The sequence below is a fragment of the Oryctolagus cuniculus genome, chromosome 2 (genome assembly GCF_964237555.1).
Source record: "Oryctolagus cuniculus chromosome 2, mOryCun1.1, whole genome shotgun sequence".
NCBI lineage: Eukaryota > Metazoa > Chordata > Mammalia > Lagomorpha > Leporidae > Oryctolagus > Oryctolagus cuniculus.
Window position 1 is genome coordinate 2,622,394 of NC_091433.1, and position 13,434 is coordinate 2,635,827.

Consider the following 13,434-nt stretch of genomic DNA (forward strand, 5'->3'; position numbering starts at 1 on the left):
AGGGGGAGGCAGGGCTGCCCGGCCTGGGGTGGGGGCACAGGGACCCCCACCCTGGTCAGCACAGCAGGATGCGGGGTACGTGGGCAGTCAAGGGGTTGCGTGCCAGGACAAGGAGCCAACACAGACCCTGGGCAGGTGTGGGGACAGCCGTGTGGTACAGAGGCTCCTCCGTGGGAATGGCCACCTTGGCCAGGAGGCATGGGTCTTTCTGTTAGCAAGGCCCCCAGCTGGGGGTCAGGGTGTTCTCTCCGCCTCCCGCTCATCTCCAAGCCCCCAGAGCGAGCGGTGGGAGCTGGGGAGGTCACGAGAGGACGCGGCTGCCTGGGGCAGAGCCGAAATCCCAGCGTGTCAGTGCCCCCGGGCGTGCCCAGGCCAGCACCTGCCTGGCTCCCGCCCCGGCAGTGTCTGTGTGAGGGCCGTGGCAGGAGCTGGGGTCTCATTCCACATCTCTGGGCTCCTTTGCACCCTCCCACCTCTGCCTGGGTCTTGAGATCCGCACCCCACGCCGGAAGTGCTGCCCCTCCCCCAGCGCAGGCCTGACCTTTATCTGTGACCTTCTGCGTCTTCTCCCCGTGGGCGCCCCCCACCCACAGGCCTGCCAAAGCCTCTCCCTAAGTGCAGGGGGACCACGGCGGGCAAGGCGGGGGCTCGGCGTCCCAGCACCCTGGCTTTATGGAGCCCAGCGTTCCTTCCGCAGCTGCCACAGGCCTGTCTCCCCTGCCTGAGCCCCATGCTTGGAGCACTCGAGGGTCTCGCGTTCAAATTTCCGAGGGCTGGAGCGGGTGTTCCGGCCTCTCCTTCCTCTGCTGGGGACACAGAGGCGGCGGGGGGGGGGGGGACCAGACTTGCAGAAGGCCACGGCTGCGGTCAGAAGTGCAGGCACCGGGGAGCCCACGGCCGCCTGCCCGGGAGACGGCTCAGGTGTCCAGAAAGCATGGAGGTGGGTGCTGCCGGGAGCCGTGTCTCCAGCTGCATCTGGCCACAGAGGACCTCCCCGGGGCTGTTTGGAAGTTGCTCTGACTTCTGAGGGGTCAGCACAGAGGACAGACCCCGGGAGGGCTGCTCAGGGCCCCAGAGTGGTCCCAGCGGAGTGCAGAGGGCGAGGGGTCGCAGGCAGGGAGGCTGAGGCTGGGCCTGGGGAGACGCGGTGTCCGGTGCCTGCAGGGCCTGATGGGACTTGGGTCGCACTCACGCCACTGCCACCTCGCCCCAGATCCGCTGCCACTGCCCGTGGGCTCACGCGCTCTCCCCCCCTCCTCTGTGCACACTCAGCCACGCGCTCTCCCCCCCTCCTCTGTGCACACTCAGCCACGCGCTCTCCCCGCCTCTCCTCTGTGCACACTCAGCCACGCGCTCTCCCTGCCTCTCCTCTGTGCACACCCAGCCACGCGCTCTCCCCGCCTCTCCTCTGTGCACACCCAGCCACGCGCTCTCCCCGCCTCTCCTCTGTGCACACCCAGCCACGCGCTCTCCCTGCCTCTCCTCTGTGCACACTCAGCCACGCGCTCTCCCTGCCTCTCCTCTGTACACACCCAGCCACGTGCTCGCCCCGCCTCTTCTCTGTGCACACTCAGCCACGCGCTCTCCCTGCCTCTCCTCTGTACACACCCAGCCACGTGCTCGCCCCGCCTCTTCTCTGTGCACACTCAGCCACACGCTCCGTCCCTCCCTCTCCTCTGTGCACACTCAGCCACGCGCTCTCCCTCCCTCTCCTCTGTGCACACCCAGCCACGCGCTCTCCCTGCCTCTCCTCTGTGCACACCCAGCCACGCGCTCTCCCTGCCTCTCCTCTGTGCACACTCAGCCACGCGCTCTCCCTCCCTCTCCTCTGTACACACCCAGCCACGCGCTCTCCCTCCCTCTCCTCTGTGCACACCCAGCCACGCGCTCTCCCTGCCTCTCCTCTGTGCACACCCAGCCACGCGCTCTCCCTGCCTCTCCTCTGTGCACACCCAGCCACGCGCTCTCCCTGCCTCTCCTCTGTGCACACTCAGCCACGCGCTCTCCCTCCCTCTCCTCTGTACACACCCAGCCACGCGCTCTCCCTCCCTCTCCTCTGTGCACACCCAGCCACGCGCTCTCCCTCCCTCTCCTCTGTGCACACTCAGCCACGCGCTCTCCCTGCCTCTCCTCTGTGCACACCCAGCCACGCGCTCTCCCTGCCTCTCCTCTGTGCACACCCAGCCACGCGCTCTCCCCGCCTCTCCTCTGTGCACACTCAGCCACACGCTCTCCCTCCCTCTCCTCTGTGCACACTCAGCCACACGCTCTGTCCCTCCCTCTCCTCTGTGCACACTCAGCCAGCGCTCTCCCTCCCTCTCCTCTGTGCACACTCAGCCACGCGCTCCGTCCCTCCCTCTCCTCTGTGCACACTCAGCCAGCGCTCTCCCTCCCTCTCCTCTGTGCACACTCAGCCAGCGCTCTCCCTCCCTCTCCTCTGTGCACACTCAGCCAGCGCTCTCCCTGCCTCTCCTCTGTGCACACCCAGCCACACGCTCTCCCTCCCTCTCCTCTGTGCACACTCAGCCACACGCTCTCCCTGCCTCTCCTCTGTGCACACTCAGCCACACGCTCTCCCCGCCTCTCCTCTGTGCACACTCAGCCACACGCTCTCCCCGCCTCTCCTCTGTGCACACTCAGCCACGCGCTCTCCCTCCCTCTCCTCTGTGCACACTCAGCCACGCGCTCTCCCCGCCTCTCCTCTGTGCACACCCAGCCACACGCTCTCCCTGCCTCTCCTCTGTGCACACTCAGCCACGTCCTCTCCCCGCCTCTCCTCTGTGCACACTCAGCCACGCGCTCTCCCCGCCTCTCCTCTGTGCACACTCAGCCACGCGCTCTCCCCGCCTCTCCTATGTGCACACTCAGCCAGCGCTCTCCCCGCCTCTCCTATGTGCACACTCAGCCACGCGCTCTCCCCGCCTCTCCTATGTGCACACTCAGCCACGCGCTCTCCCCGCCTCTCCTCTGTACACACTCAGCCACGCGCTCTCCCCGCCTCTCCTATGTGCACACTCAGCCACGCGCTCTCCCCGCCTCTCCTCTGTGCACACTCAGCCACGTGCTCTCCCCGCCTCTCCTCTGTGCACACTCAGCCACGTCCTCTCCCCGCCTCTCCTCTGTGCACACTCAGCCACGTGCTCTCCCCGCCTCTCCTCTGTGCACACTCAGCCACGCGCTCTCCCTCCCTCTCCTTGTGCACACTCAGCCAGCGCTCTCCCTGCCTCTCCTCTGTGCACACTCAGCCATGCACTCTCCCTGCCTCTCCTCTGTGCACACTCAGCCACGCGCTCTCCCCGCCTCTCCTCTGTGCACACTCAGCCACGCGCTCTCCCTCCCTCTCCTTGTGCACACTCAGCCAGCGCTCTCCCCGCCTCTCCTCTGTGCACACTCAGCCATGCACTCTCCCTGCCTCTCCTCTGTGAACACTCAGCCACGCGCTCTCCCTCCCTCTCCTCTGTGCACACTCAGCCACGCGCTCTCCCTGCCTCTCCTCTGTGCACACCCAGCCACGCGCTCTCCCTCCCTCTCCTCTGTGCACACTCAGCCACGCGCTCTCCCTGCCTCTCCTCTGTGCACACCCAGCCACGCGCTCTCCCTGCCTCTCCTCTGTGCACACCCAGCCACGCGCTCTCCCCGCCTCTCCTCTGTGCACACTCAGCCACACGCTCTCCCTCCCTCTCCTCTGTGCACACTCAGCCAGCGCTCTCCCTCCCTCTCCTCTGTGCACACTCAGCCACGCGCTCCGTCCCTCCCTCTCCTCTGTGCACACTCAGCCACGCGCTCTCCCTGCCTCTCCTCTGTGCACACTCAGCCACGCGCTCCGTCCCTCCCTCTCCTCTGTGCACACTCAGCCACGCGCTCTCCCTCCCTCTCCTCTGTGCACACTCAGCCACGCGCTCTCCCTGCCTCTCCTCTGTGCACACTCAGCCAGCGCTCTCCCTGCCTCTCCTCTGTGCACACCCAGCCACACGCTCTCCCTCCCTCTCCTCTGTGCACACTCAGCCACACGCTCTCCCTGCCTCTCCTCTGTGCACACTCAGCCACACGCTCTCCCCGCCTCTCCTCTGTGCACACTCAGCCACACGCTCTCCCTGCCTCTCCTCTGTGCACACTCAGCCACGCGCTCTCCCTCCCTCTCCTCTGTGCACACTCAGCCACGCGCTCTCCCCGCCTCTCCTCTGTGCACACCCAGCCACACGCTCTCCCTGCCTCTCCTCTGTGCACACTCAGCCACGTCCTCTCCCTGCCTCTCCTCTGTGCACACTCAGCCACGCGCTCTCCCCGCCTCTCCTCTGTGCACACTCAGCCACGCGCTCTCCCCGCCTCTCCTATGTGCACACTCAGCCAGCGCTCTCCCCGCCTCTCCTATGTGCACACTCAGCCACGCGCTCTCCCCGCCTCTCCTATGTGCACACTCAGCCACGCGCTCTCCCCGCCTCTCCTCTGTGCACACTCAGCCACGTGCTCTCCCCGCCTCTCCTCTGTGCACACTCAGCCACGTCCTCTCCCTGCCTCTCCTCTGTGCACACTCAGCCACGCGCTCTCCCCGCCTCTCCTCTGTGCACACTCAGCCACGCGCTCTCCCTCCCTCTCCTTGTGCACACTCAGCCAGCGCTCTCCCTGCCTCTCCTCTGTGCACACTCAGCCACGCGCTCCACAAGGCCACCGCCATCCGTGGCGCACAGGTCTCCAGGAGTCTCGGCCGCCTGCACACCCACATCACCGGGGCTGCCGGGGCAGATGGTGGCTCTGCCGGCTGCAGGAGCCCTGCGCTCACTCTGTCAGCTTGACCTTGTGGAGGTCACTTTACCTCCTCAGACCGAAGCCGCCTCGACTGTGAAGTGGGATCCTTTTTTAACGTTGACTCTGTTTTTAATGTATTTGAGCGAGAACAAGAGAGACGGGGCTCTCCCACCCTGCGATCTACCAGTTCGTTCCGCAGGTGCCTGCCGCAGCCAGGGCCGGCTCAGGCTGAAGCCAGGAACCCAAAGCTGCAGCCAGGTCCCCCATGTGGGCGGCAGGGACCCACGCACTTGAGCCGTCGCCCGCTGCAGGAGGAAGCTGGAGTCGGGAACAGAGCTGGGACTTGAACTCGGGCAGTCCGACGTGAGGCACAGGCATCATAAGCAGTGTCACAATGACTGGGCCAAGCACCCACCCGGACTCTCGTTTAGCGCGTGGGCCGGTGAGAGTCGAGTGAAACCTCTGCCAGCGTGGAGGGGCTTTTAAAAAAACTTCCTGCACACGGGACCCCCAGGACCTGTAAAAGCTACTGATGACCAGTCCCGCCCCAAGAGACCGACTTCCACGGGTCTAGACGGCAGCCCGGGGCATGAGACACGTCTCCTCCTCTCCCAGCTCTTCTGCAGGAAGTTCACCCCAAAGAACCCAGGAACAACCCCTCTGACTCTCATGGAGGACTCCAGAGGGAGGGAGGGGGCGTGGACTGCGCCCACGCAGGGGCACAAGGTGGTGGTGTGGGGTTTCCCTCCTCCCACCACACCAGCAGGTACCGAGCAGGAAGCCTGCAGATACCCCGTGGCCCAGAGAGTGGGCGCAGGGAAATGGCCACACCCCTGGCTGACATCACCCCACCCCATCCCAGTGGCACAAGGCAACTCGGGAGGCACAGTATGCCCCCGTGGGCAGCGTCGGAACGGCGCTTAGACAAGTTCTGAAGACCACATTGTGCTGGTGCCCTACGCACTAAACCTGCCTGCTGGAATGAGGACTCGCGTGTGTCTCAGCTCCTAACCCTCGATCCCAGCCGTCCAGGACACGCTGGAGAGGCACTCCGTGTCCCAGGGACCAGAGGGTGACTGACTGGGGAAGACGACCGACAGTTACCAACACAGCAGAGAGTCAACATTGGCACAGTGTGAAAGGGACTCGAAGGGGTCCCTCATGGCAGACACTGCCGAAGCTACCGAAAAATCCCACCAGAGACAGAGGTTATCAAAACCGAAAATCAAATGGAACGGGTGTGTAGAGCTGAAGAATATAATAACCAAAATAAAAATCAGTGGATGAAACAGCTGCAAATAACCTGACCGTACTGGAAGCAACTGGCGGGAACCGGTTCCTGAATGAACTCCTGAGTGAGCCGCCCTGGCCTCGGGGAAGCCTGGCTCAGGAGGAGACGGGTGCAGCCAAGTCTCAGGCTGGGTTTGAATGCCCGAGGGCCAGGGGCGCATAAAGTGACCAGTGAGCGTGTCCACGAGAAACCCGGCTTCATGGCCTGCGTGGACCGGCACCCTGTGCCCACCCCTCGTGTGATCCACGAGACACTTCATGGCCTGGGTGGACCGGCACCCTGTGCCCACCCCTCGTGTGATCCACGAGACACTTCATGGCCTTCTGCAGCGACAAATGAGAGCAGGTGTGGACGGGTCTCCCCTGCCACGACAGAACCGGACCAGAAGCCATGTGACGCACGCAGCCCGGGAATCTCACCGAGGAACCCTGCCCACCGCGCCGGCGGCTTCGGGACTGAGACCGCGTCCGAGCCCTTGTTGGCCAAGACCCTGGACAACTTCGAGAGGGGGAGGAACTTGAAGACAGAGCAACAGAGCGTATCTAAAACTAAAGGACAAAGCAAAGATAAAGTAGTAGAGGGGCTGAGGAGTGCCTCGGGACCTGGGAGACGGTAGTGTACCACTGGGTTCCCAGACGGAGAGGAGACAGGGAATGGGCTTGAAGGGCTGGGAACTTGAGAAATGTTGGCCAGAAGACGTGAATCTGCAGGTTCAGGAATCGAGCGAACCCCCCGAGAGGAGGCCCTGGAAAAGCCCAGGCCAGGACGCATTGTAGTCAGACTTCCAGAAAGTGTAGCCAAGGGGAACGCAAAAGCAGCTGAAAGCAGCCGGTGAGCGAGGCCGCGGCCCACCCACATGACAGCTGATCCCCGTCAGAATCCAGGAGGCCCCAGGAGGGCGGGACGCTGCCCCGGATCTGGGCTCGGCGAGGAGCTGCCCCGGATCTGGGCTCGGCGAGGAGCTGCCCCGGATCTGTGCTTGGCGAGGAGCTGCCCCCGATCTGTGCTCGGCGAGGAGCTGCCCCGGATCTGGGCTCGGCGAGGAGCTGCCCCGGATCTGGGCTCGGTGAGGAGCTGCCCCGGATCTGGGCTCGGCGAGGAGCTGCCCCGGGTCTGGACTCGGCGAGGAGCTGCCCCCGATCTGTGCTCGGCGAGGAGCTGCCCCGGATCTGGGCTCGGCGAGGAGCTGCCCCGGATCTGGACTCTGCGAGGAGCTGCCCCCGATCTGTGCTCGGCGAGGAGCTGCCCCCGATCTGGGCTCGGCAGGCACAGCCTCAGGGCCAAGTGAGAAAGGAAGGTGTTCTCAGAGCGAAGATAAGTCTTTGCCTCTGGCAGACTCGCCCTTAAAGCTAGGGGACGTCCCCCAAACACCAGGGAGGCCACAGGAGACGGCGTGGACCTGCGGGAGAGAGCCGGCGCCACGCCAGGAACCAGTGGGGCCAATCTAAATCGTGGCTGATGGTTGGCTGGCGTAGGCACAGCAGGCGGGCAGAAGAGGTGGCCGGCACCAAGTGGCCGTCAGGAAACTCAGGTTTCTGTGCCTCCTGCGAAATGGTCAAACACCACGGCCAGCAGATGGCGCTCGTGTGCTGGGAATGTTACGCGCGTGTCCTGGGGAGACCCGCTGGCCTGGGTGGTGCACGGACGCAGCTGGGCGTGTGCTGGTCTTGAGGCCATGGGCAGTGGTTCCCGGATGTTGGTGGGCGTCGGGTGGCCCAGAAAGCTGTGGGCACGGACAGCAGACCCCGACCCAGAATCCCGATGCAGTGTGGGCTCCGGGGAGGGTCCCCTAGCGGGGTGAAGGCTGCCAGCTGGGGATCCGCTGGAAGCCAGGGTGGGCCCGGATCAGTGCATGAGCCAGGAAGCAGCTGTTTCCTGGAGGGACCTCAGGATTACAAGTCGGGGGGCATCCAGGGACTGCCGCTGGCTGGCCTGGGGCCAGTGCCTGCGTGGCCCTGCACCCCGATGCCCCCTCTGCAGTGAGAGCCAGACAGACCACTTACCTGGAGCAGCTTGGATAGGCCAGGAGGAGCAGGCCCGGCCCCGAGCCCCCTCGCTGCCCCACTCTTGGTTTGCATATCGGAGGTCACAGGCCGTGTGACAACAGGGTTCTTTGGCTGGGAGAACTTTGAGACCCCCTCATGCTGACGTAGCCAGAGGTCCTGACCAGCACCTTCCAGAACCTCCCATGGGTGTCTTTTCGTGGGCTTTGCTGTGTCCACCTGTGGCCTTGGCAGAATTTCCTGTGTCCTCAGTGAGCCGCTGAGAGCCCCGGAATGAAAGGCTGCCGGCTGCGGCCTTGCTCGGAAGCCAGGCCTTCCCGGGGCAGGAGGGCGGGTGGGCCAGCAGCTGTATGCACGGCGCCCTCCCTCCACATGGAGGCACGGCCTGCAGCACTGTGTCCACACAAGGCCTCGGGGGCACTGGGCACGTGCGCCATGCTGGTGTGAGCGGCATAGGCCTCCCGAGTGTGCCTCCTCCCGTGACGGGGCCTGCCCCTGCAGGGGGCCCAGGCTCTGCCTCCTCCCTGCCTTCCCACGCAGGCCATGGGAGGTGCCAGCTGCTGTGGCGTGGGGCTGTGGTGGGTCTCTGTTTGCTGACCCCGGCTCAGCTCTGGCTGCCCTGCCTCTGCCCCCAGGGCCCCTGTCTGAAGTGGGGGAGGGGCGACAGAGGACCCATCCCTGGCCATGGGTGCCCACGGGGCTGGGGTCAGGCTCTGTGTGTCATGGGCGGGCTCAGGTTGTCACCCACACCCTGGCCGGGTGGCCTGGGGTCCCTGCCCGGCCACGCCCCCTGGCCGGGCTGGGCTGGGCGCTCGTGACGGCTGTGTGTCTGTTTCAGGTTTCCACTATTCCAAGTCTGACTCCATCCCAGGATATGGCAAGAATGGCTTGGACCACCGGGTAGGTACCCGACCCCTCCCCAGCCACGCTGTGCCGGCCCTGACCCCGAGTCCGCGCGGTTCCCACGCAGGGATGGGGAGGCGGGGGCCGTGCTCCACCAGGGCTGCCGGGGCGGGACCTGCAACACCGCTGCTCCCCTCCACTCCTGCTGCAGGCCCCGCCCAGTGGCGGGGTCAGGGCTGCCCCAGGAAGCCCCTCCAGCCTCACCCCTCCTCCCGTGACACAGGCCAAGGTCCCCTGGGTACCCGCCTCCTGAGACACTGCTTCGGGTGGGGAATCCTCCGGGAAAGGCACAGCGCCAGCCAGGTGGCCGCGGCTCCTGGCCCTGGTTCCCCGAGCAGCGAGGCGTGGCGGCTGTCCCCGTGGCCGCTCTGCAGGGCATCTAGAGGGGAGGCCCACGGAAAACGCAGGGTATGGTAAGGGGAGGCGTGGACTTAAAGGCTTTTTGCACCAACGTAGCCTGCCGAGCCCACATTCCACGCAGTCGGAGTCCCCCGTATGTCCCTACCGTGCCGTCATTTTATGTGAGGAGCTGGGTGTCTGTCGCCATCCTGGGACCCCAAGGGAGGGCTGCGCTGTGCCCTGTGGCCTGCGAGGGCTGGGAGCCCCCGTCCTGGGCTGCTGTCCTCAGCCCCAGGGCAGGCCCGGCCCACCCGCGGCTGGGGGCTCCCTTTGGCTGCTGCCAGCCCACTCTGGGTCTCCCAAACCCCGGGACGCGTGACTGCAAGCCTGGGTCTCCGCAGGGGGCCGGCCTCGCTCCTGGGAGACAGCCCCTGTGTGCCCTGCACCCGGTGCAGAGCCTGGCGTCAGGGAAGCCTGGTGGTCCAGAGCCTCCTACACACAGCCCCAGGCCCCCCGCCCCGCTCCGGGGCCGCCTCTCTCAGCTCTGAGCCCGTTTGTCCGTGACCCAAGAGCGTTTCCCTCTCGGGACCGGCCGCGCGGGCTGAGGCTCCTCGGCGTGGTGACACGGCACGTCTTGGTCTCCAGCCGCGGGGTGCAGCCAGCATTCGGGCAGGGCGGGCTCGGTCCCCTCGCCCAGAGCCAACCTCGGACCCGGGCCACTCTACGCGGGCGCCTCGCGGGCGGGAAGGAGAGGGCTAGGAGGGCGTGTGCCGTCCCTGTGCGTGCGAGGAGCCGGGCAGCACCGGGCCTGCGCGTCAGTCGTCCCGTGTGTTGTTTCTTGCTCTGTGCCTTTGACAAGGGCTCCGGGTGGCCTAAAGGAAAAACAGAGACACACGGAGAGAAAAGCCCCGTGGGCACCACTCGCGAAGGGGGCGGGGAGACGCGATTGGAGAAAATGCAGCAGAAATGAGAACCCTGCCAGAGAGCGGTTCAGGCTCAGCTCTGAGCTTCCTGGCGGCCGAGGCGTAGAGGCCCCGCGCTCCACTCGTGTGGTTCTTGTTCACCAGCGAGGCAGGGTCTTCCGGGGCTCGCTCTGGGTCTGTTGTCCCAAGCACCCTGTGCCCCAGAGGGCTGCCCTGGACCCCGACACCCAGCAGGTGGGACAGCCGCCCCCCCACCCCCGCCCCGGGAGGCTTGTGCGAGCCCCTGGCGGAAGTCTCAGTGCAGACAGTCTGGCACTCGGGGTGTGCAGACGGAGCCCCCCGAGACTGGCAGGCTGGGTTGCAAAACCAGCCGGCGCCACCGCAGGGGCACTCCGTAGACTGTTCAAAGGCCAGACGCGCCGGCAGAGGGTGAGGGAGAGACGCTGACGTCGCGTGTAGGAAGGCAGAGGGCGACACTGGTATTTCATCAGGTGGACGTCAGGGTAAAGCGAGTGAGTAGAAAAATTTAAATATTAGAAAAGGGAACAATAATTAATAGTAGAAACGAGACGCTTCCTAGCTGATAAAGAACTACCCAAGGGGCCAGCGCCGTGGCGCACCAGTTTAATCCTCCGCCTACGGCGCCGGCATCCCATATGGGCACCGGTTCGAGTCCCGGCTGCTCCTCTTCCCATCCAGCTCTCTGCTGTGGCCTGGGAAAGCAGTGGAGGATGGGCCAAGTCCTTGGGCCCCTGCACCTGCATGGGAGACCAGGAGGGAGCACCTGGCTCCTGGCTTCAGATCAGCACAGCTCCGGCTGTTGCAGCCATCTGGGGAATGAACCAGCGGATGGAAGACCTCTCTCTCTGTCTCTCCCTCTCACTGTCTGTAACTTTACCTCTCAAATAAATAAATAAAATCTTAAAAAAAAAAAAAAAAAAAAAAAAAAAAAAAAAAAAGAACGAGAAGCGCTCACTACAGCAGCTCCGGTGTTCACCACCTGCGGCGCAGCCGGGGACGAGCTGACGCCAGGCGCTTGCTGAAGCGAAGGCGGGGCCTTTGAAAGGCCGTGGAGCTGCTGAACGACAAGGATTCTAAGTGATTCTAAAAGATTGATTCATCTGCTGGGGGGAGCAGAGAGAGACAGGGGGAGAGAGAGAGAGACCCATCTTCCATGGACTGATTCACTCTGCAAATGGCCGTGCGGCCGAAGCCAGGAGCCCGGGACGCTGCCCAGGTCTCCTGAGCACGCGGGCCCTCTCCCGCTGCGTTCCCAGGCTCCTTAGCAGGGAGCAGTCGGGACTCGAATCGGCACTCGGAGCTGGGGTGCAGCCGCGGCTTCCCTGGCCGCCCCACCCTGCCAACCCCGACCGAACCTAAAAACACATCGTGGCTACAAAGAAGACCTAATACACTCGCCTCGCCTTCCCAGACGGTAGCCTCGGGAAGCACGCGCGTGTTGGCCGCAGACAAGCCCGAGTTCAAGCCCAGCTCTGGGCGGTTTCCTCGCCTTTCCTAAAGTGACCGACACTGCCAGGGTCAGTGCGAGGACGCCTGAGCCGTGAGCTCCCCAGCGTGGCTCCTGCACGCCTGAGCTTTCAGACGCCGTTGCCGCGCCCTCCTGCCTAGCTAGCAGAGCAAACCCGGGGCTTCCGGCGTGCGGCCCTGGGTGCTGCGTCTGCGATCGGGGCGCCTGAGCCTCAGCGGTGAGGTGGCGGTGACGACGCCCACAGCCCAGAGCTGCAGCCCCACTCAGAGGAGGTTCTCAGAGCAGCTGGCCCGTGGCAGGTGCCACGGGAGCCGGTGAGGGGAGGGCAGAACCCACCGTGAGCTACTGAGGACTTGCCTCAAGGCGGCCCCTGGCCAGGTACTCTCCTGCCCACCCGTGCAGGGCGGCCGCTGCCCAGGCCCCCTCGCCCCTGAGAGCCGTGCAGAATCTGTGTCCACTTGGCACTAAAGAGGCCGGGAGTGGACCCCACTTTCCCTCCCTGATGGGGGAGGCCGGAGGAAATGGGTCTCCAGCGGCCCAGGCCTGTGGTTCAGGGCAGTGGGCACTAGGGGGCAGCATTTCCCCTTTGCACCAGGTAGCAAAATCGCCAAGGCAGGTTTGCGCTGCTTCCAGCAACAGGGACAGGTGCCCCCAGGGTGCGAGTCTGTGCACAAAATGCCTCGGGAATTGTGCCCAGGAGCTCCTAGGGAGAACTCTTCCGTGAAGTGGCCAAGGTGAGAGGTTGCGGTAGCCCAGGTGCCTGGCGCAGGCCAGCGGCAGGGGCAGGGACTGGGGAGAGGCGAGGGGGCACTCACTCGGGTGCAGGCATCGGATGGGTCGCGTGTTGCTGGACCTTTTGAGAGGCCCAGAGTCAAGCACAAGTCCGTGATGAGCGAGATGCCCTCCCCGGGGGGGGCGGGGCTTAAACAAAGACCCCTGCGCCTCCTGCACACTTACCCAGCCTGCGGAGTCCTCTGCTGGGCCAGGAGTGGGGCCGGCTTCTCCCCGGCCTCCGCTGCCCTCTTCCACACGGGGGACCGTGGACCCCGCTCCTGCGGCTTTTCCCCGCTCCCGCACTCCGGGACCGCAGCAGCTCTCGCCGGTCCCCTGTGCCGTGGGCACCTCCCCTGTAACAGTACCCTCGGGGCCCCGCACGCCGCCCCCACCCCGCCTGCACAGCTCCCTCCGTTGAAACCGGAGCCCTGTACTCAGTTTCAGAGGCACTGCCAAGAGCCCTGACCCCATTTCAGACCCTGCACCCCAGGGGCTGGGGGGCGGGGCCTGGAGAAGACATCACTTGAAGGGGCTCAGCCTCTGGGCGCCAGCAAGGTGCAGGGGCCAGGCGGGCCGGAGAGGCCTTTTGGTGGGGGCCTTCAGTGGGAGAGTGCACGGTGCGTGGGTGATCTCTTCAGCTGGGCGGAGGAGTGGAGCGTCCAGGGTGCGTGGTCTCAGCCCACGAAGACGGCAGCGTTTGCCAATGATGGACAGGCAGACAGGAGCAGGGGTGCTCAGCTCCGCGTCCTGTGGGAGCGCGTGGGACACGCGGTGAGCGCGTGCAGGGTGTTTACGCGTGCCCGGGACTTTCAGATGCCAGGATTCTTGAATCCTTAAGGCAGCCCCCCCCCACCGGAGCTGCAGCTGCTGTCCCAGGTCCCCCCCTATCTCGGGGACTCAGCTGGGGTGGACTTGGTCTTGCACACGCGCCTGCCTGTAAGTGTGGCTGGAATCCGGGGGCTCCAG

The 13,434-nt window shown here is 65.3% G+C and overlaps 1 protein-coding gene across 10 annotated transcripts in view; it reads left to right on the forward strand.

The window, feature by feature from the left end:
• ABLIM2 (actin binding LIM protein family member 2) overlaps positions 1-13,434 on the forward strand; it is a 116,656-nt gene that overhangs the window by 89,314 nt on the left and 13,908 nt on the right. For all 10 annotated transcript variants that reach the window (XM_070068005.1, XM_070068002.1, XM_070068001.1 and 7 more), the window contains one exon: positions 8,879-8,940. In XM_070068005.1, coding sequence (XP_069924106.1) covers positions 8,879-8,940 — 62 coding nt within the window. The remainder of the gene's footprint in view (positions 1-8,878; positions 8,941-13,434) is intronic.